Consider the following 16,490-nt stretch of genomic DNA (forward strand, 5'->3'; position numbering starts at 1 on the left):
CTTGTTTGTGTATTTGTATGTATATATTTTTCATAAAGTCAATGCCCTTTTTAGTTGTAAAGTACAGATCTTTTAAGATGTGTGCTTTTCTTCATTTATCTTGGAACAAGAACTAGAATATTTTAGAAATAAATATTGAGTCAGTTGTTATGAATTCTTTACCACTGAAGGATATATAATTTTAATAGATAATAACTAGGTTTAGAAATCTGATTTCTGTCCCCATCTTCTCTATTGGAATAACTGGGAGGTATTTAGGATGCAGCAAAAGGGGTGTTCTAGAGAATTCCAGAGTGTCACTTTATCCACAGAGAAGTTATTTATCTGTCCTTTTGAGGATATTATCCTGATTATGTGCAAAAATGGAAAGTTGTGCAATGTTTTACAGTAAGTTCTGTATGAGGATGATATTGTGGTGCTAGATCAGTAACTAATGACAGAAACCTGCAGCTGACTGGTCTGGTAGAATAGACAGAAAAGCAGAGAGGTAATACTTCTTTTTCTATTCACTTTTCACAAACTGGAGTTACCTGTTACGTGTTTTACCATGCTTTAGTACTGAAAAGCAAAAGACAATACCTTCTGTGGTACTTAAAGACTAAATTCTGAGTAATGTCAGGAAACAGCCAGGAACCTGAACATTTATGTTCAAGTGGTGTTTATAAGCTCAGCTTCATTTGACAGCCCTGTGGCCGCAGCAATTAGCACTGGTTGCTGCCTGTTGGAAGGTTCACTCCCCCTTTTCAAACACAAAAATATGATCAACTTTTCTCCATTGTTCATGTGATAGTTGTTCATTCTGCTGCTTTCCTTTACAGATCCGAGAGCAAAATTTGCAGGATATTAAAACAGCAGGCCCTCAGTCACAGGTTCTTTCTGGGGTAGTTGTGGACAGGAGCCTTGTACAGGTGAGAGTATTCAATTCCTGAAACTATTAGTTTAATCTTTACAATCTTCTGCTTTCACCTAATATATCACTATGAAATTATTCTTTAATTGGCAGAGAGTAACTGTTTATAAGGTAAGTCTTAGAGGTAATACCATTGTCTTTGCAAGAGTGCTCAGGATCAGAAATTTAGAGGCTTCAGCCATATACCCCAAGCATGTCTGTGGAGGATGCTTCTTGGTTTTTTTGCTGAATGTAATGCATGAAATTCAGAAGCCTTATTTATATGGGTTAGATTCTTGTTCAAAACTAGTTGAGCTTTGTGACAGCTTTTTGTTTCTTTGATTTCTGAGTTTATGTATCTTGAAGGATTAATACTGGGCACACCAGGCTCACTGTGGGGCAGTAGTGTTTCATGTTAAATATGGGATTTCATGATTCATAATACTTTATTTGAAGAGCAGTTTGGGAAAAAATGCTATTACCTCAATGAAACTTAAAAGCAGTGTATCTGGATATACAAAAGACTATAAATCATAGCTTCAAGTCAAGTAAGAATTAGAGCTGTACAGTTATACTGTATAGCCAAATAAAGCTTTCTATATCCAAGTGCTTTCAACTGCCCCAGATAAGTATTTTCTGATAATACTTTTTAAAGATTGGCAAGTCTTATCATGACCGCAGCATTATTTATGTTGGGTGTTATATTGTGTGCATGTCAATTCACTGTCATATGCAATTTCATATACCAGTTTCTGTTTCTTTGCATGTTTTTAGCAAGCATCACAATGCTTTCGGTTGATGTTGTAAAGCCCGGGCTCGGTTTGCTCTGTTTACTCAATTTACTGTTGCAGGATGCTCCCCTCTCAGACTGTACGGAATCTATTGAAGGGCTCGATCTCACAGAGCAGGCCTTTAGTCCTGCTAAATCTCTGTCTGTTAGAAAGGTACTGCCCTGTCATACTGCTCTAAATACTGTTGTTCACCCTTCATTTAACCTCTCCTTACCCTGACCTTTTTCCTCTGTAAGAAATGATTTGGCTAGAAAATTTTAAAAAATGAAAATAGATGGATCTTCAAATTATGTGTATGCAATGATGCAAACAGTTACTTTACTCTGTTAAGAGTGTCTGTAGAAGCTGGTGAGGAAACACTTTTGATGTTAAGGTGCTGATCAGGTCCTGCATATAGAGGATTTCTTTATGCATGCTATTAGTCTTGAATTATTCTAATTTGAGATCAATTTAGAATTAGTTTAATCTCAGCCTGATTACATGAGTGTAAGTCTGAGGATACTCTGTGTGTTATGTGACACTGCCCACTCTTGATCCCAGAGCTCTGGACAGCTGGCTTCCTTCATACTTCCTGCAATTAGCTGCAAGAGTTGCTAAGTAATGCCCTACATGTGCAAAATAGATTTGTTTTCACACTTGTAGTCATGTTTGTGCTTGCATAATGTCAATTAAATACAGAATAAGTTCAAGAGGTGTAGACGTGTTGTGGTGGGCAGTCCTTGGGGCTGGCTGAATGGAGCAGCTGCACACTGCAAATAACATTTCTTAGAGCACATCTAGTGTGGAAGCACAGTGTGTAAATAAGCATCAGTGCCTCCTCTGCTCCAGTGTTTTTTTTAGCTAAAATATTGTTAAATCTTGGTTTTAGGTTGTGCCTAAACAGCTCATTATCAGAATAGCTTTTGCATGAAAGAAAATACAGAATACTTTGAATTACACCATTGTTGGAAAACTTGTGGTTTTATAACTCTTTCTAAAGGGTAATGAGCCAGTTTGTGTTATAGATACTTAGATCTTATGAATATGATGGTCATATTTTTCACATTGCAGTTTGTTTTGTCCATATTCAGAAAGGAAAAATAATAAAACACCATTTCTGGGTTTAAGACAAAAAGTAAAATAAAGCCAAATTCTTTCAGGCAGTGCATGGCTTTTATTTTCCACATAATAATACCTTCAAAGTGAAAAATTACTTTTATGACAGGTCTTTTTTTAATAGTGATATATTTCAAGTATTATGTTCAAACAATGACATAGCTTTTCTGTAAAAGTAATCAGATAGTTTACATGCATTTTCAGAGATGGCAGAGAACCAACAAATGTTCTGTTGGTTTTGTGATTTTTGTCTAGTAGTATCCTGTTAGGGTTTAGATGTCCAAATTGTTTCTTTTTTTTTTGTGGTGTCATGAAAGTGCTTTCTGCCTGAAATAGTGTGTAAAATTAGACCACAATGTAAATTACAAGAGGAATTATGAAATAGAAGTGGCCTATTTAATAATCTTCATTATTTTAACATGGATTGTGACCTGAATGCTTAATAACTTCCTGTTTGGAGAAAAAAAATAGCAACCCAAGAAACAAAACCAAAACAAACAAACAAAAAACCCACAAACCAAACAACCTCTTTCTAAAAAAATGTCACCCAAACCAGAAAATCCAATGAACCCAAAAATAACAGCAACAAAACACAACCACCAGAGACATTTCCTTGAAAGATTCTGCCATAAAACAGTTGTGTTTTGTGGAACAAAGGAAGTGTAAGCAATCTTACGATGCCCACACAAACTTCACCTGAAAATTTCAATGAAACTGAGGAATTCTGTACCTGAAGGACTTAAGGATTTTTAGGTACCAGACAATTAGAAGTTCTCAGTTGACAAATTCTTAAACATTCAATGACAGTTTGTGTAAAAAGTTTCACATAATTGCAGTAACACAATGTATTCTATTTTCAATTAACATTGAGATTTATATCAAACACTAATGCACACTATTTTGGATGAAGAAATGCCTCCTTGTGCACAGCATGCATGTATTGCTTTGAGCTCCTGTGCCTATGGCTGCAGCAGTGAATACTCACTCCATCTTGCCTCGTTGCTTGCTTTATCCATGTTCTGAGAAGTCCTGACCATGTTGCAACACAACCTCCTTGTGCCTCATGTAATTTTATTCCTGGTCAGACTTGGTTAACCAAGCTTCTGCTGCAGTCTTGGCTGATTGACAGGGAATGTTGGTTATTCTTACCAACAACCATTCTGCAGTCTCATAAGAAAATAAATTCTCATGAATTTTCAGTAATTTTAAATAGAAGGGGATTCACCCATTTTGGGTCTCTTCCTTTAGAATGGAAATTCTGTGGCTTTTTTCTTAATCCAGACCCTCTCAGTGCTGCCCCAGAGGTGACACTGAGTTTGAGTTGTAACTTCTACATGAACAGTACCTCAGGAATCTTGGTGTTTTGGATAAAGGTGCTGCATTAATGTTAGATTGTGTTAGGAGCAATTGTTAACTTAGACCCTTATTATGAACCTCCTGTCTGATTGAAAGAAGAATTGGCATATATAAAGTGCCAGTTTTGGTCATATTTATCCCTGAGAACAAGGTGAAGTGCTTGCCTGTTAAATAATGGTCAGTTTTGAATTTTTCAAAAGCCAGGTTTGGTCTAGAAGTTACAAAATTACTTGATTATCTAAATTTTTATGTAGGAAGTATGAAGTCCATGTTTAATATGAAGATATATTGCATATCATTAGCTATAAATGACTTTCCCTTTGTGTCTGTGTATGTATGCCCTTACAGAGTAAAAATGCATTCTCTTCATAAATATCTATCCAGTGTTTCTTACAGTGGAGAAAATGCTGTTGATATTTGAGTGCATACACATGTGATCAAATTTCAAATTTTCATCCAAATACTTTCAGAATCATCATCAAAGTAATACTAGGATCAACCTAATCCCAAAGGGATCACTAGAACACTAATTTTTTTAATGTCATCTTATGCTGAAACAGAGTGTGAGTCTATGGGAATTTATTCCTTCTCTACAGGTTCTTTAATACTGGAAGTAACTCCAGACCAATTTTCTTGTTCAGTTTTTCTCAACATCCTTAGGAATCTCTGAATGGTATGGTCAGGTTGATAGCTTTGCAAAATCTTGTCTATTTTAGTGTCACATTTAACAATTGGAAATATGTTCTGTACTGTCTTTGTAGTCCTTTATACTTGTTTTCTTTCTGTCCCATGTTTCATTTTGTGTTGTATGTTTTATTTGAATTCTTGGAAGGCTGTTCTGTGGCCTAGTCTGTGGAGTAAAACATATCTTCTTGATTTAGAAGTAATGATGGTTTAGATTAATCATACTAGTATAGAGTAACCATATTGCAGAACTTATTAACATATTACTATAATTTATTTCCCACATAGACTCAGACCCTCTACCAGTATCATTTTCATTTGTGGCCTTTGAACAGCTTTTGTATTATTGACACTGAATAAAACTGGATAAAAAAAGTTTTTAAAATAAAAGTTAAAATAAACCAGAAGTTTTCCTTTCTTATATCTTGTATAATTTTTCTGCTTTTATGATCCAACATTCTTCCTCTGATCTTTTCAATGCTACTTCTCTTGAGTCAAAGCTATTCAGCAAGTACAAATACTGTTTGCAGAGATTGTGGGTGTTTTTTGTGAGGGTTTCATTTTGGTTTTGGTGGGGTTTTTTTTGTTTTGTTTTGTTTTTTGGGGTTTTTTTTGTTTGTTTTTTTTTTTTTTCCCAGCCTAGTGAATGTGATAAGCTTAATTTGCTGCTTTCATTCCCAGTATTTAACAAAGGTACTCTCCTGAGTAGGACAGCACATCATGCCCAGTGCACCAGGCATCTTCATACTGCCTGTCTTGCTGTTTATTCCCATTAAATCAACAGACCTTCAGTAGCATTCTGTTTCATTAGAACTTGTTCTACCCAATGATTCTGGATTTAACTTGCAACATTCAAAGAGATTCTTAGAAATTCCAGGGATACTAATGGGTACAGTGTGTCTTGTTCCCAGAAAGCTATAGAAACTCTGCCTGAGATCAATGCTTTACAAGGTCCTGCTGCTTATGCTCAGTTTCAGTTAAAACTATGAACTTAGTTTGAAGTGTGGACAAAAACAGAAAGGGAAATATCAGTTTTTTGCCATCTTTAAAAGCTGAGACCTGTAGTTTTAGGGGTGTTTTGAATTTTCTACAAAACAATTAGGATTTGTAAAAAAGTTGATGTTTCTCTGACCCTTTTATACATTATCTTCTGAGAAAAGCTGTCGCTGTCAAATCAATGCTTCATGGATATAGTTGAGAAAAGGCTTTTGACATTCTACTGACATTCTACATATAGAATGAATTCTCTTATTTTATGAAGAAATGGAAGTGATCTGTAATGTTTTAGAGATGTTTCTCTCCTGCAGTTCCTTTCAGGAACTTTTCCTTTCTTGCAATGAAGATTTATTGTTAGGCTGTTTGTTCTCTGGTGTTTGCTTCCCAAAGAGCAGCAAAGATTCTAACAACCGTCTTTCCTCCCTGGGTTGCTGTAGACCGGATTTCTGGAGATCTCTCATCAGGCTTTCAGAACTGCTCGTCCTCCTTCCATCCAGACATCCCTGTCACTTCTTTGGTGCTGACAACTTGTCCAAAGCAGCCCTTGCCATCCAAAACAGCATTCTGTCTATTTGCATCATCAGTTTTACAGTGGCTATCCTGTGCTTGTCCATGAAGTGTGGACATGGGATGGAATGTTTGTCTCTCTTTAGGCACTGCATATTTTTGAACTATGCTTTCTTCTAAATATTGGTACAGGCAACGTTTGAATATGGAGATGACGTGGGTCAATCAGTAGCCCATACCTATTGGCTAATGGAGTTCAGATATCTCTTTTTGATAATGAAGAGTTTGGGTCTCACCATGACTTGGGGCACAGGTCACACATCAGCTGTTAACAAACTAGTGTCAGAGTTCTGTATATCCAATGGAAAAAGCCAAATGCTTAGACAATTTGAGAGATAGAGCAACTATCTCCAGGCAAGCATTTTCTGTACATGAGGCAATGAAAATCCAGGGGCTGTAGCCATTACCATAGGAATAGAGAAGAAAAATGAAAAGCTTTAACATTAGAGAATCTGATGCAATTGCTTTTGTCCACTGGAATTTACTGTACTTAGACTTGCTCATTATATTTTTATTTTTATAACTTTTTATCTGGCTTATATGACAAATGTTATAGATGTAAATATGCTAACTTGTATCTGATTACAGTTAAACCTAATTATTTTAAAATGGCTTATAATAAGCTGTTAATCTGATGTATACAGAACATATACAAGGTGGCTTTTTACTATAACATCTGTTCGGTGTAATGTAGTAGCTGAAAGAAATAGCTTTTCTGTTATCAAAAAAATAAAAAGCAAAACAAAAACCCAAAGCAAAATAATAATAATAATAAAAGCCCAAAACAAAACAGAAACAAAAATACCCATGAGCTGAGTTCTTGACCCTTTATGAGTATTCTGTGCCCAGACTACCATGCAGGTGGGCCTGGTATCATGTTTCTTTTGTGGTGAGAAAACTAAACTTGATAAACTTTTGTGACTTCAAATATTATTCAGCTACACTGTTTGGCTGCTGTTTGATTTACTGCTTAATGGTGGATATTCCCTGGTAGAGACCTGTTTTGTCCTTTATATTAACCTCCTGTTAATCAGATTAAAAAAAAAAATCTGCAATAGATTTTTTTTTTTTTTTACTTAAAAGAGGAAAAAGTAGCATTTTCTAGGTTAAGTTTTTGGTTTGTTTTTGATTGCTTTGTAGCCTCAATACATCTAAAGGTTCTGCAAGTTACTGCTTGATTGCAGATGTATCTTGATTTTCTTTTGCCAGGGAGAACTGGTGACTGCATCAAAGGCAATAATTGAGAAAGAATATCAACCAAAAGTCATAGTGAGCACAACAGGACCAAATCCCTTCAATAAACTTACTGATCGAGAACTGGAAGAATATCGCAAAGAAGTAGAAAGAAAGCAGAAGGGACCAGAAGGTTGGTTTCTCTGAGTGTGTTTTTTCTGCAATAGACTGCAGTACCAGCAAGTTTCTTAGTAATTGGAAAGAGGGTTACCTGCAAAGGCCATGGATAAATTACCCAGCTTTTGTATGTTTCAGTTTTATCAGTGTGAATTAGAAATTTGAAAAGTATATTAGAGATCTAAATGTTTTAACTGTGTTCTTTAAAATGCTAAACTCTAAAACTGTCCTTATAGACAAACTGGGCAGTAGGGCCATTTACTCCTGCTGGTAGGAAGTTGAAAGCTTCCATCAAAAAGGTGTTTTGGTACTGGTTTCATTCTGCTTTGTTTTCCTTTGCCCTAGAGATTCGGTGAGGGAATGGTAGTACTTCATAGCAGCAACGCTGCAGATTTTGAAGTCATTGAAATTTGTGGATTTGAAAAGTCCATTGAGTGGAGAATTGATTATTGCTTGGAAAATGTGACATGTTGTGGGAACTTCTACCAGAATGGACTTTTTCAATTATCCTAGAACTATTACAGATTTGTGCTATACAAAGAGACTGTTGCTGCATCTGAAGTGGTTCTCCTGCTTTACTTTTGAATAATTTTAAGGCATGATACTTGGAATGCTCATCTGTTGTGAGGTTTTGAATTTGAGTGATGCAAGAATCCAAAGTGCTGTTTTTTTCACAGTGTGAGTTCCCAGCAGTTGCTTTTTGGAACCACAATGTAGGAACCATTGTGTTTGGTTTGAGTGGGGTGGGGTGGGGTGGGATGCTGTGCTGTCATGCCTGTTTAACTGCATACCTTTATTCTGTCAGTAACAATGCCACATCCTTCAATAAGGTATCAAAATATGGAGAGACTGTGTTACTGAGACAGACATCAGCTGGGGAACAGAGTGCAGTACTTAGAAATCAGACCATCAGTGAGCAAAACACGTCAGATAAAAAATCTCTGGATTTGAAAGGGAGATCAAACACCTTTCAAGGAAAAGATACGAAGACTTTACAGGATCATGATGTATCATCACTGTCTAAGTCTTTAGATAACATTCAGTTTGCTGCTGCATGGGTTTCTTGTCAGACCATGCAGCAAATCATCCCACATCTAAATGGAGAAGAGCCAGATGGGCAGAAGTCTTCCCATAAGGAATTTCATACTGCAGTGATCAAAGCATTAAGGTCTGATCCTGACCTTTTGGCTGAGGCCTCAGGTATTACTAACACGGTACAGCTGCGCTTGCAATCCAAGGAACCACCTCTTTATCTGCACCATGTGGAGATTCTGTCAGTTGACTCTCATCTGTGGGACTGATTTTACTTTAATTGTGTTAGGTGAACTGGATGGAACAACACTTCAGTGTTGTTCCCAATATATGGTGCATTCTGTTAATGTTTTCCTTTGGATCTAGGGCTATTTAAAGCTGGAAGCAAAGGGGACCCTCCTTACTAATAACAAATACTCAAACCACTGCGAAATCTGTTTGGAATCATATAATTACTGCATGTTTTTCTGATTATTTGTGCAGTCTTCTTTTCTTTTGGGATGCAATTCTGTTTACTCCAAATTTCAGCAAAACAAAGCAAGCAAAAGTGTGTTATCTTGTGTAGACCTGGTAGCATATCCCCTCCTCCCTATTCGTTTATATCTTCCTTGTGGTTTTTCCTCACAAGTTTTCTTTATAATAGCAGCATAAACTAATTAATAAATTATTTTATTATTCATGCGTGCTTAAAGGAAAAAAAAACCTCCAAAGAGAGGTACTGAGCACAACAACGACTTGAACAGTTTTGTTAGTATCAAACTATCACTTACTTTTCTTTTGCTTGTTTTGGTATTATTTAATATCCTGGCAGAATTTTGATTCAGAAAAATGTGTCAGTATCTTTCTTGCATGGAGCAAAAGGACACTTACTTTCTTACATGCAGAGAACTTTTATTTGCCTTTTTAATTTCCCTTTGTCTACACCTGCAGAGCCTTCAGAAGATGGCAGGCCACAGAAAGAGAAGAGCCCCCCTGACCCCAGTTCAGCTCGCACTCCTCCCAGCACGCCGATTAAAATAGAGGAAGGTACGTTCTGCTCCCTGGGGGCCAGGGGAACCAGTAACTGCATCCTTAGTGACTGAACTAGAGCTAATAACAGTAAATGACCTCGTGTGTTTCATTGTTGTACTACCACTGAACTGCGAGTCTGACAGTTTCGTTTACAATAATAAAGAAGTGTGCATTAATATAAAGACAAATTTCCATCTCTTCAGAATTGCCTTGTCATCTCTTGGTGTTTCTCAACTGATTTACCTTTTTGTACATTTTCTGTGAGGTAATTGCTCTTTCTAAATGAAATAGTGTCTGATGGTGAACCAGACACATATCTAGATGCTTTGGTAAATCTTCACTGATTGCACATTTCTTAAACATTATTGTACTTGGATTACACCTCATTAGTTTTCCTATTCAATTTGAGCCTAAATTTGCTTATTTGCTCACCTTATGTCATAATTTTAACTAAAATGAGAGCAGGGCTGCTAAAGTTGATAATTCCCTAAAAAAAGGATAAAATTACCATCTTGATCAGGTGTAATCCAATTATTGTCTTGTTTCCTTTACCTTGTACATTGGATATATCATTTGTCTGTTAGTCTGCCATTCACTACTTCATCTCATTCTGTTTTTCTACAAGAATGGTTGCAACCATTCTTCTAACGTAACACAATGGCTGTGATGAATGCATAGATTCTCTACTTGTGCTTTTTTCTTCTTGTGGCTGCGTTACAAACAGGAGATGGATATGCTAAAGAATACCTGTTACCATAGTAAGTATCATTCCATACTCTGACCTGCTTTTGTGCTTTGCTTCACTCTTGCATCTTTGTTTACTAAAGTTTTTTTTTGTTGTGCTTTTTTTAAAAAAGCAGGCTTTTTCAGTTGAGATGTTGATTTCTTTACTTCTCAATTCCATGTAATTCCAGGCAGTTGCAGTTCTCATGTTAAAGCACACTCCCCCTTTGAGAGAGACTGTGAAAGTCACCTTCCGTGTTTCCATATCTGTGTGTCCGATTCCTCAGTTTAAAAAGGAATAATCTGAAGTTGCCTGGCAGATATAGCTGAAACATCCCTGGGAGTTTCTGCCCCAACAGTTTGCTGCTGCCCACACAGCTTGGGCCTGGTAAAAAACGGGAAGAGTTCCTAATCTATTCCAAAGCAAAATCCACTGACATGGATTTAAATTTACCCAGCAGACTTCTGCACGGAAATGGATATGGGACTACTCCTATGTTTTGTGTTAACTGTAGGGCATTCAAATTCCAACCAATGAATAACAGCAAGTACTTGGTGGCAGCAACTTCTACAGCTGTTTTGGCTAGCTCTGCAGGGCTCCTTTGGATTATACTTTAAAGGAATAAGGATGTTTGTATGTCCTGTTATATCCAAAAGTGTATTTGTCATAGGTGTGAAAGGCAAACTATATTGTAGACACCTGTGATGTTACTGATAAAGTTCTAAAACCTGAAAGTTCTTTAAAACAGGGAATTGTGTTTGACAAACTCTTCTAGTATAAGTTTTCCAGGACAAACATACAAAGCTTATTTTAGAGAATAACTGGAAGTTCATACTAGGATGACTTTGGTTGGGGGAGGTTCCATTGAATGACAATGTTGTCAGTATACAACCTCTTCTCAACTTTGATTCAGCATATTCTTTCTATTCAAGTGTAGCTGAAATCAGTCAAGTGTTTTTTAACTCAGTTATAGTCTAGTTTGTATGTTTGTCCACACTGTTGTGTTGAAAAAAAAAAATGAAACCAGAACTTCATAAACATTTCTTTTCTTAAATAATGTGAATTGTAAACACACACCAGTATTGATGTTATGCTTTAAACTCTTAAGCCACAGTGTGTGTACACACATATATATATATATATATAAAATAAAGGGAAAGTATGGATGTAAACATTATTATTTAAAAAAAAACTTTTAAATTGTTGAAGTGCTGCTGAATTCTTAAACTGTAAATAGGTTTTGCAGTAAGACATAGATTTTTAAAGCTTTCTAGTTATGTTAATGAAATCCATCCAGTAGAGTAGCAGGGCACTTACATGTTGTGTGCTGGCTTAATTGCATGTGGAATTTGTAAATCTTCTGAATTCTGGTAAAATAGTGCCCTTAGCAAACCAGATAAACAGATGTTTGCTTGATTCCAGCATCATTAATCTGTTTATTAAGGATGATGGGAACTTGACAAACCGGGAAGGATGGCAATCCTGGGTTAATGAGTTGCAAACCCATTTATATTTATTCAGTGCTCAGGCCAGCTGGCAAATTCTGTTTGAATGCCTGTAGCTTCCTATTCTTTAATTTGAAGAATCTCTAGTCCCTTTTTTAAGACTTCAAAACTATTTTAAAACTTAATTTAAAAAAATAAACCTGACAGTCCAGTATGGTGCCTGTTCTACAAATTGGGCCAACTAATGAATAAAATATAATATTTTTTACTTGGAAGGGACCTACATCTAGTCCAACTGCCAGACCCAGTTCAGGGTCGACCAAAAGTTAAAGCTAATTGTCCTAATGTCTCTTGAACACTGACAGGCCTGGGGCCTTGACCAGCTCTCACTAAGTAGGAAGCCTATTTCAATGTCTGACCACCCTCTCAGAGAAGAAATGCTTCCCAAAGTCCAGTCTGAACCTACTCTGGTGCAGCTTTGAGCCATTCCCACACATCCTGCCACTGGATCCCAGGGGGAAGAGCTCAGCAATGTTTTTGGTTAATTCCTGAAAAGTCAACTCCAAAAACAGGGTAGTGGTAGTGAAGAACTGTAACTGGTGTTTCTTATTAATGTGTGTCTGCCATACATAGACAGGCTAAACTACAGCCTAAGAAGGCAACTTGTACTGTACATAACTGCTTTCCCTTTTTTGCTCTGATTTAAATCCTGCCTGCATTATAACTTTTAAACTGCTAACTTGTGCATTCTGAGTGTTTTGCACTGGATACTAGCATGTGTGGTGTTTATTTAACCTATTAGAACTTCATGGTGCTCTAGGCAAAACATGTTTGTTTCCTAGTAGGTATTCTTAGAACAGAACCCTCTAAAATATATCAGAGAATTATTAGTCCCATCTGGCAGAAGTAAAAAGAACAATGTCATTTTTATAGGAAAAATGTGAAAGTATAACAGTATTTTCTGTAAATTCTTGTGAAAGCCTTCAGTCTTTTCAAATTAAAACAAACAAGATCTTGAAAGGAGGAAAAAATAGTTGCCTTTCATTTGTGCCTCACAATGAGCGTGGCCTGGATTTTGCTCTAAATCCCTCCTTACGTAAGATCAGTGGGGATGGATGTGGCACAGCCGACGGGACAGCTCGGCTGCGGTGCACGGACAGCATTGCAGGGAGCCCCACAGAGCGCTGCTGGCTGAGCCCGTGCACAGAGGGGCCTTAAACACAGCATCCTAAAGCACAGCGGTGAGTGGGGACAGTGCTGCAGGCGAGGGAGGAGTGGTTCAGTTCCCCTTTGGACATACAGCTACCACTGGACTCTTGATGTTCCCCTTTACAGGGTGAGTTTGGCTGTTGACATCACATACAATAAACAAAACAAGCTGTATTGCATAACCTGCTGAGCTCATTTAATTCAATAAACTACATGGATTTTACTGATAGGAATCCATAATATGTACTCATATCTTGCAAAAAAAAATGAAGCCTTTGTGATAGGAAATTATATTTTGAAGCAATTTTTGTTAGATCTCATGGAAGAATACTATGAAAATCTCTTAATTGGGATTATAAATTGGCAAACCAACAATTTAGAAATTAATGAATTTGCGTGTATGGGATCACTGCAAATCAGCAATTAATTTTATCTCTCCAAAAGGAATAAGAATAAAAGTGTGGAATTGCAAATCACTAGATTCAATTCCAGTGAAAACTGTAGGTTTAATTCCTGCTTTATTGCACTAAAATATTGTGTTGCCTGCAAATATCATGAGTAAAACAGGAGCGAGGTCTGAACAGTTACTTTCTTGCTGATGCAATTCAGCTTGATCTGTTCTGTGTGAAGAAGCTTAAAAACCCAAACAGAACTTTGGAATATCTTATTTCTTCTGTGCCCAAAGCTGGAGAACAGCCCTATTACAAAGGCTTTCATGCTAAGTAAATATATTAGTTTTTTGTAGAGCGCGCTCACCATCCACTTGCCTTGCTTGCCATGCTCCAGGGACACTTTTGTAAACTGACTGTCACTGTCTGTCCGTCCACCAGAGACACGGCAGGACCAGACCTACAGAGATGACAGTGATGCTGCAACCTTCAAGCAAACCCTCCCAGATCTCACCCCCGATGAGCCTTCGGAAGCACTCAGCTTCCCTCCCTTAGGAAAGGAGGAAGGGAGATGTGATCACGATGTGCCCAAAAGCCAAACGGAACCACCTGCAGTGGAAAATAAAGAACCCCAGTCCCAACCCACTGAAGAGCCAGCAACACCAACAGCTGAGGAGGGGACAGCAGCTGATGCAGGTAGCGATGAATCTCCAGGGAAGTCCCCATCAAAAAAGAAAAAGAAGTTCCGCACTCCTTCCTTCCTGAAGAAGAGCAAAAAGAAGAGTGACTCCTAAAGGCCAACCCACTGCAGAAACACTGTCATATTTTAAACTCCATTAACCACTAGAATGTACCAGATTGTACTGAGTGTTTTGTCTTACTATGTAAATGAATGCCACAATTAATCCAACCAGCCCCTCAAGTTATGGCTTGATTGTTTAGGGTTATAACCAGAAACTCATGTCCAAAAAGGTGCTAATCCTGTGTGTTCAGCAGCTGCCACAGATCTGATCCCTAATTTGTAATCAGATATAAATGACTTCCATGTGGAAGGCATTGATTCGCTATTTTTAATTTAAAGCCTGCACTGCTTTGCAAAAGAATATAAAAAAATTCACAATTAAAAATAAACCACCCATTGCTTACCACAATAAGTGTTCTTTCCAATATTCTGTTCCAAGTCACAAGTAAATTTCTTAAATTTTGACTTTTAGAGAGGATGCTTTTGCAGTGGTGCTCTCAAGGGGGGGTGAATTCTTGAACTGACATGTAAACTTATGCAAGCTTGTGAGTACAGGTTGTGGTTTGGCCAAGCTTTGAGGCTCTCCATTGCTTTCTCTCTTTCTCCCTTCTTGCTGTTGTTACAAAATGAAGGTGTTTTTCACTTTTTTTTTATAACTGGCTGGTGAAATCAGTCTTTGATGTCTAGGACTGAAATGTTCATGGTGTGTTCCACTCATGTTGTGTGTTCCAAGAGCCCAATCTTGGCTGCTTTTTTTTTTTTCTAGTGAATTACAGTTAAAATCTGTCTTTGCTCTTGCCTCACTGAGTCATGTGGTGATTTGGCTGTTAGAAAAGGTTAAAAAGTAATTGAAGTAAAAGCTGGTGGTATGGAGCATGGGCAGATGTGTTTTGGGCCTTAGCACAGTTTTATCATCCTCTTAAAAATCCCCTTTTTGCACAACCTTGCTGTGCATGAACCCCATGTGCAGCCTTTTGTGTTTGTTCCTTCTTACTGACAAAAATGTAAATGCATTACACTGAATATTTCACCTTGTTTTATAGTAATTATATTTTCACTTGCAGAAGCTGGCATCTCTTGAAATCTTTTTGTTGTTGTTGCCAGCGGTTAAGTACAGAAATCCCATATAACCTTAAAGGTGTATTTTCACTGTTTGCTATAAATGTTTGTTTAATGTGCAGCATGGCAAATCACTCTCACCACTGAGTTCACTATTTCACAGTTATTGCCATGCTTGTGTCTGTCACTAATTGTAAAAGTAGTTTCAGATCAGGCAGGTCAAGCTTGCGGAATTCTCTGGAAAGCGGGTGCTGTTCCCCGGCCCCGGCCGGCGGGGCAGTGACCAGTTCTGGTTTCTAGAATTTGCATTTTGGGTTTAGCAGCAGCAAACCCCAACACCCCGTGGGGGTGAGGGCAACACACTGACTCACAGTGTCTGTAACACAACAGAACATGGATGTAACCTTTTAGGACAATATTAAATGTTGCAATTGGTAAAACAGCAGAGAACTAATGCCTTACACTCATGCAGCAGAAAGTGCAGAGCGCTGGGTGGGTGGGGGTGGCTGGAGGCAGCTCTGGGCGGCAGAGCGAGGCCTGTGTCGGGCTGGCAGGTGCTGATGCTGGTTTTGAGTGGTGAAGGGGAACAGCTGGAAGTGGAATTGTGGAATTGAGCTGTCAGTGTTCAAGTGAGAACAGAGGGCTCGAGGTGGCCACTGGGACCGTGGGAAAGGTGACGGGGCCGGTGTGGGACAGAGCAGGCGGGCACTGGGCCAGAGCCCCTGGACAGCAGCACTCAGGCAGGACTGCATGGCAAGAATGGCTTTCAGCTTCTGCTCTAACATTGTATGTCCTTGTACACTAGGAAGCAAACAACACTTATTTTGCTAAATTGTGTTTTATTGCAGGGTCGTGACTAAATGACTAATTGCTGTATGTTTCAGTTCTTTACTGAAGTCCCTCCATTTATCTTGACCACATATGCAATGACTTTTAATTTCTAATTTTGTAGTTTGTTCTTTTAGTTCTTTGTATTAAAATATGAAATGTAGTTATGTATGGTATGGTTACACACTTTGGGGCAGAATAAAGTCCTGTATTTTTCTTTCTTTATTGCATCATTAAGTTCTACTCAAAAATAAAACTCTTGAAAAATCATGTTCTGCTTTCAAAATTTGTACACTTTTGTTCTGTAGCCTCATTTGCTTAGT

At 37.7% G+C, this 16,490-nt stretch overlaps 1 protein-coding gene across 12 annotated transcripts in view; it reads left to right on the forward strand.

Annotated features, from left to right (window-relative positions):
• The window catches only part of ADD1 (adducin 1), a 69,012-nt gene extending 52,575 nt beyond the window's left edge, over window positions 1-16,437 (forward strand). For 3 of the 12 annotated variants that reach the window (XM_077782726.1, XM_077782725.1, XM_077782727.1), the window contains exons 12-17: window positions 819-908; window positions 1,004-1,021; window positions 1,741-1,833; window positions 7,588-7,744; window positions 9,691-9,786; window positions 13,980-16,437. In XM_077782726.1, coding sequence (XP_077638852.1) covers window positions 819-908; window positions 1,004-1,021; window positions 1,741-1,833; window positions 7,588-7,744; window positions 9,691-9,786; window positions 13,980-14,332 — 807 coding nt within the window. In that variant the 3' untranslated portion in view covers window positions 14,333-16,437. Of the gene's footprint in view, window positions 1-818; window positions 909-1,003; window positions 1,022-1,740; window positions 1,834-7,587; window positions 7,745-9,690; window positions 9,787-10,495; window positions 10,531-13,979 lie in introns of those variants that run through there. The other 9 variants (XM_031504588.2, XM_021550751.3, XM_021550743.3 and 6 more) reach the window with 5 other exon arrangements.
• Window positions 16,438-16,490: the final 53 nt, after the last annotated feature.

The sequence above is a fragment of the Lonchura striata genome, chromosome 4, assembly GCF_046129695.1.
Source record: "Lonchura striata isolate bLonStr1 chromosome 4, bLonStr1.mat, whole genome shotgun sequence".
NCBI lineage: Eukaryota > Metazoa > Chordata > Aves > Passeriformes > Estrildidae > Lonchura > Lonchura striata.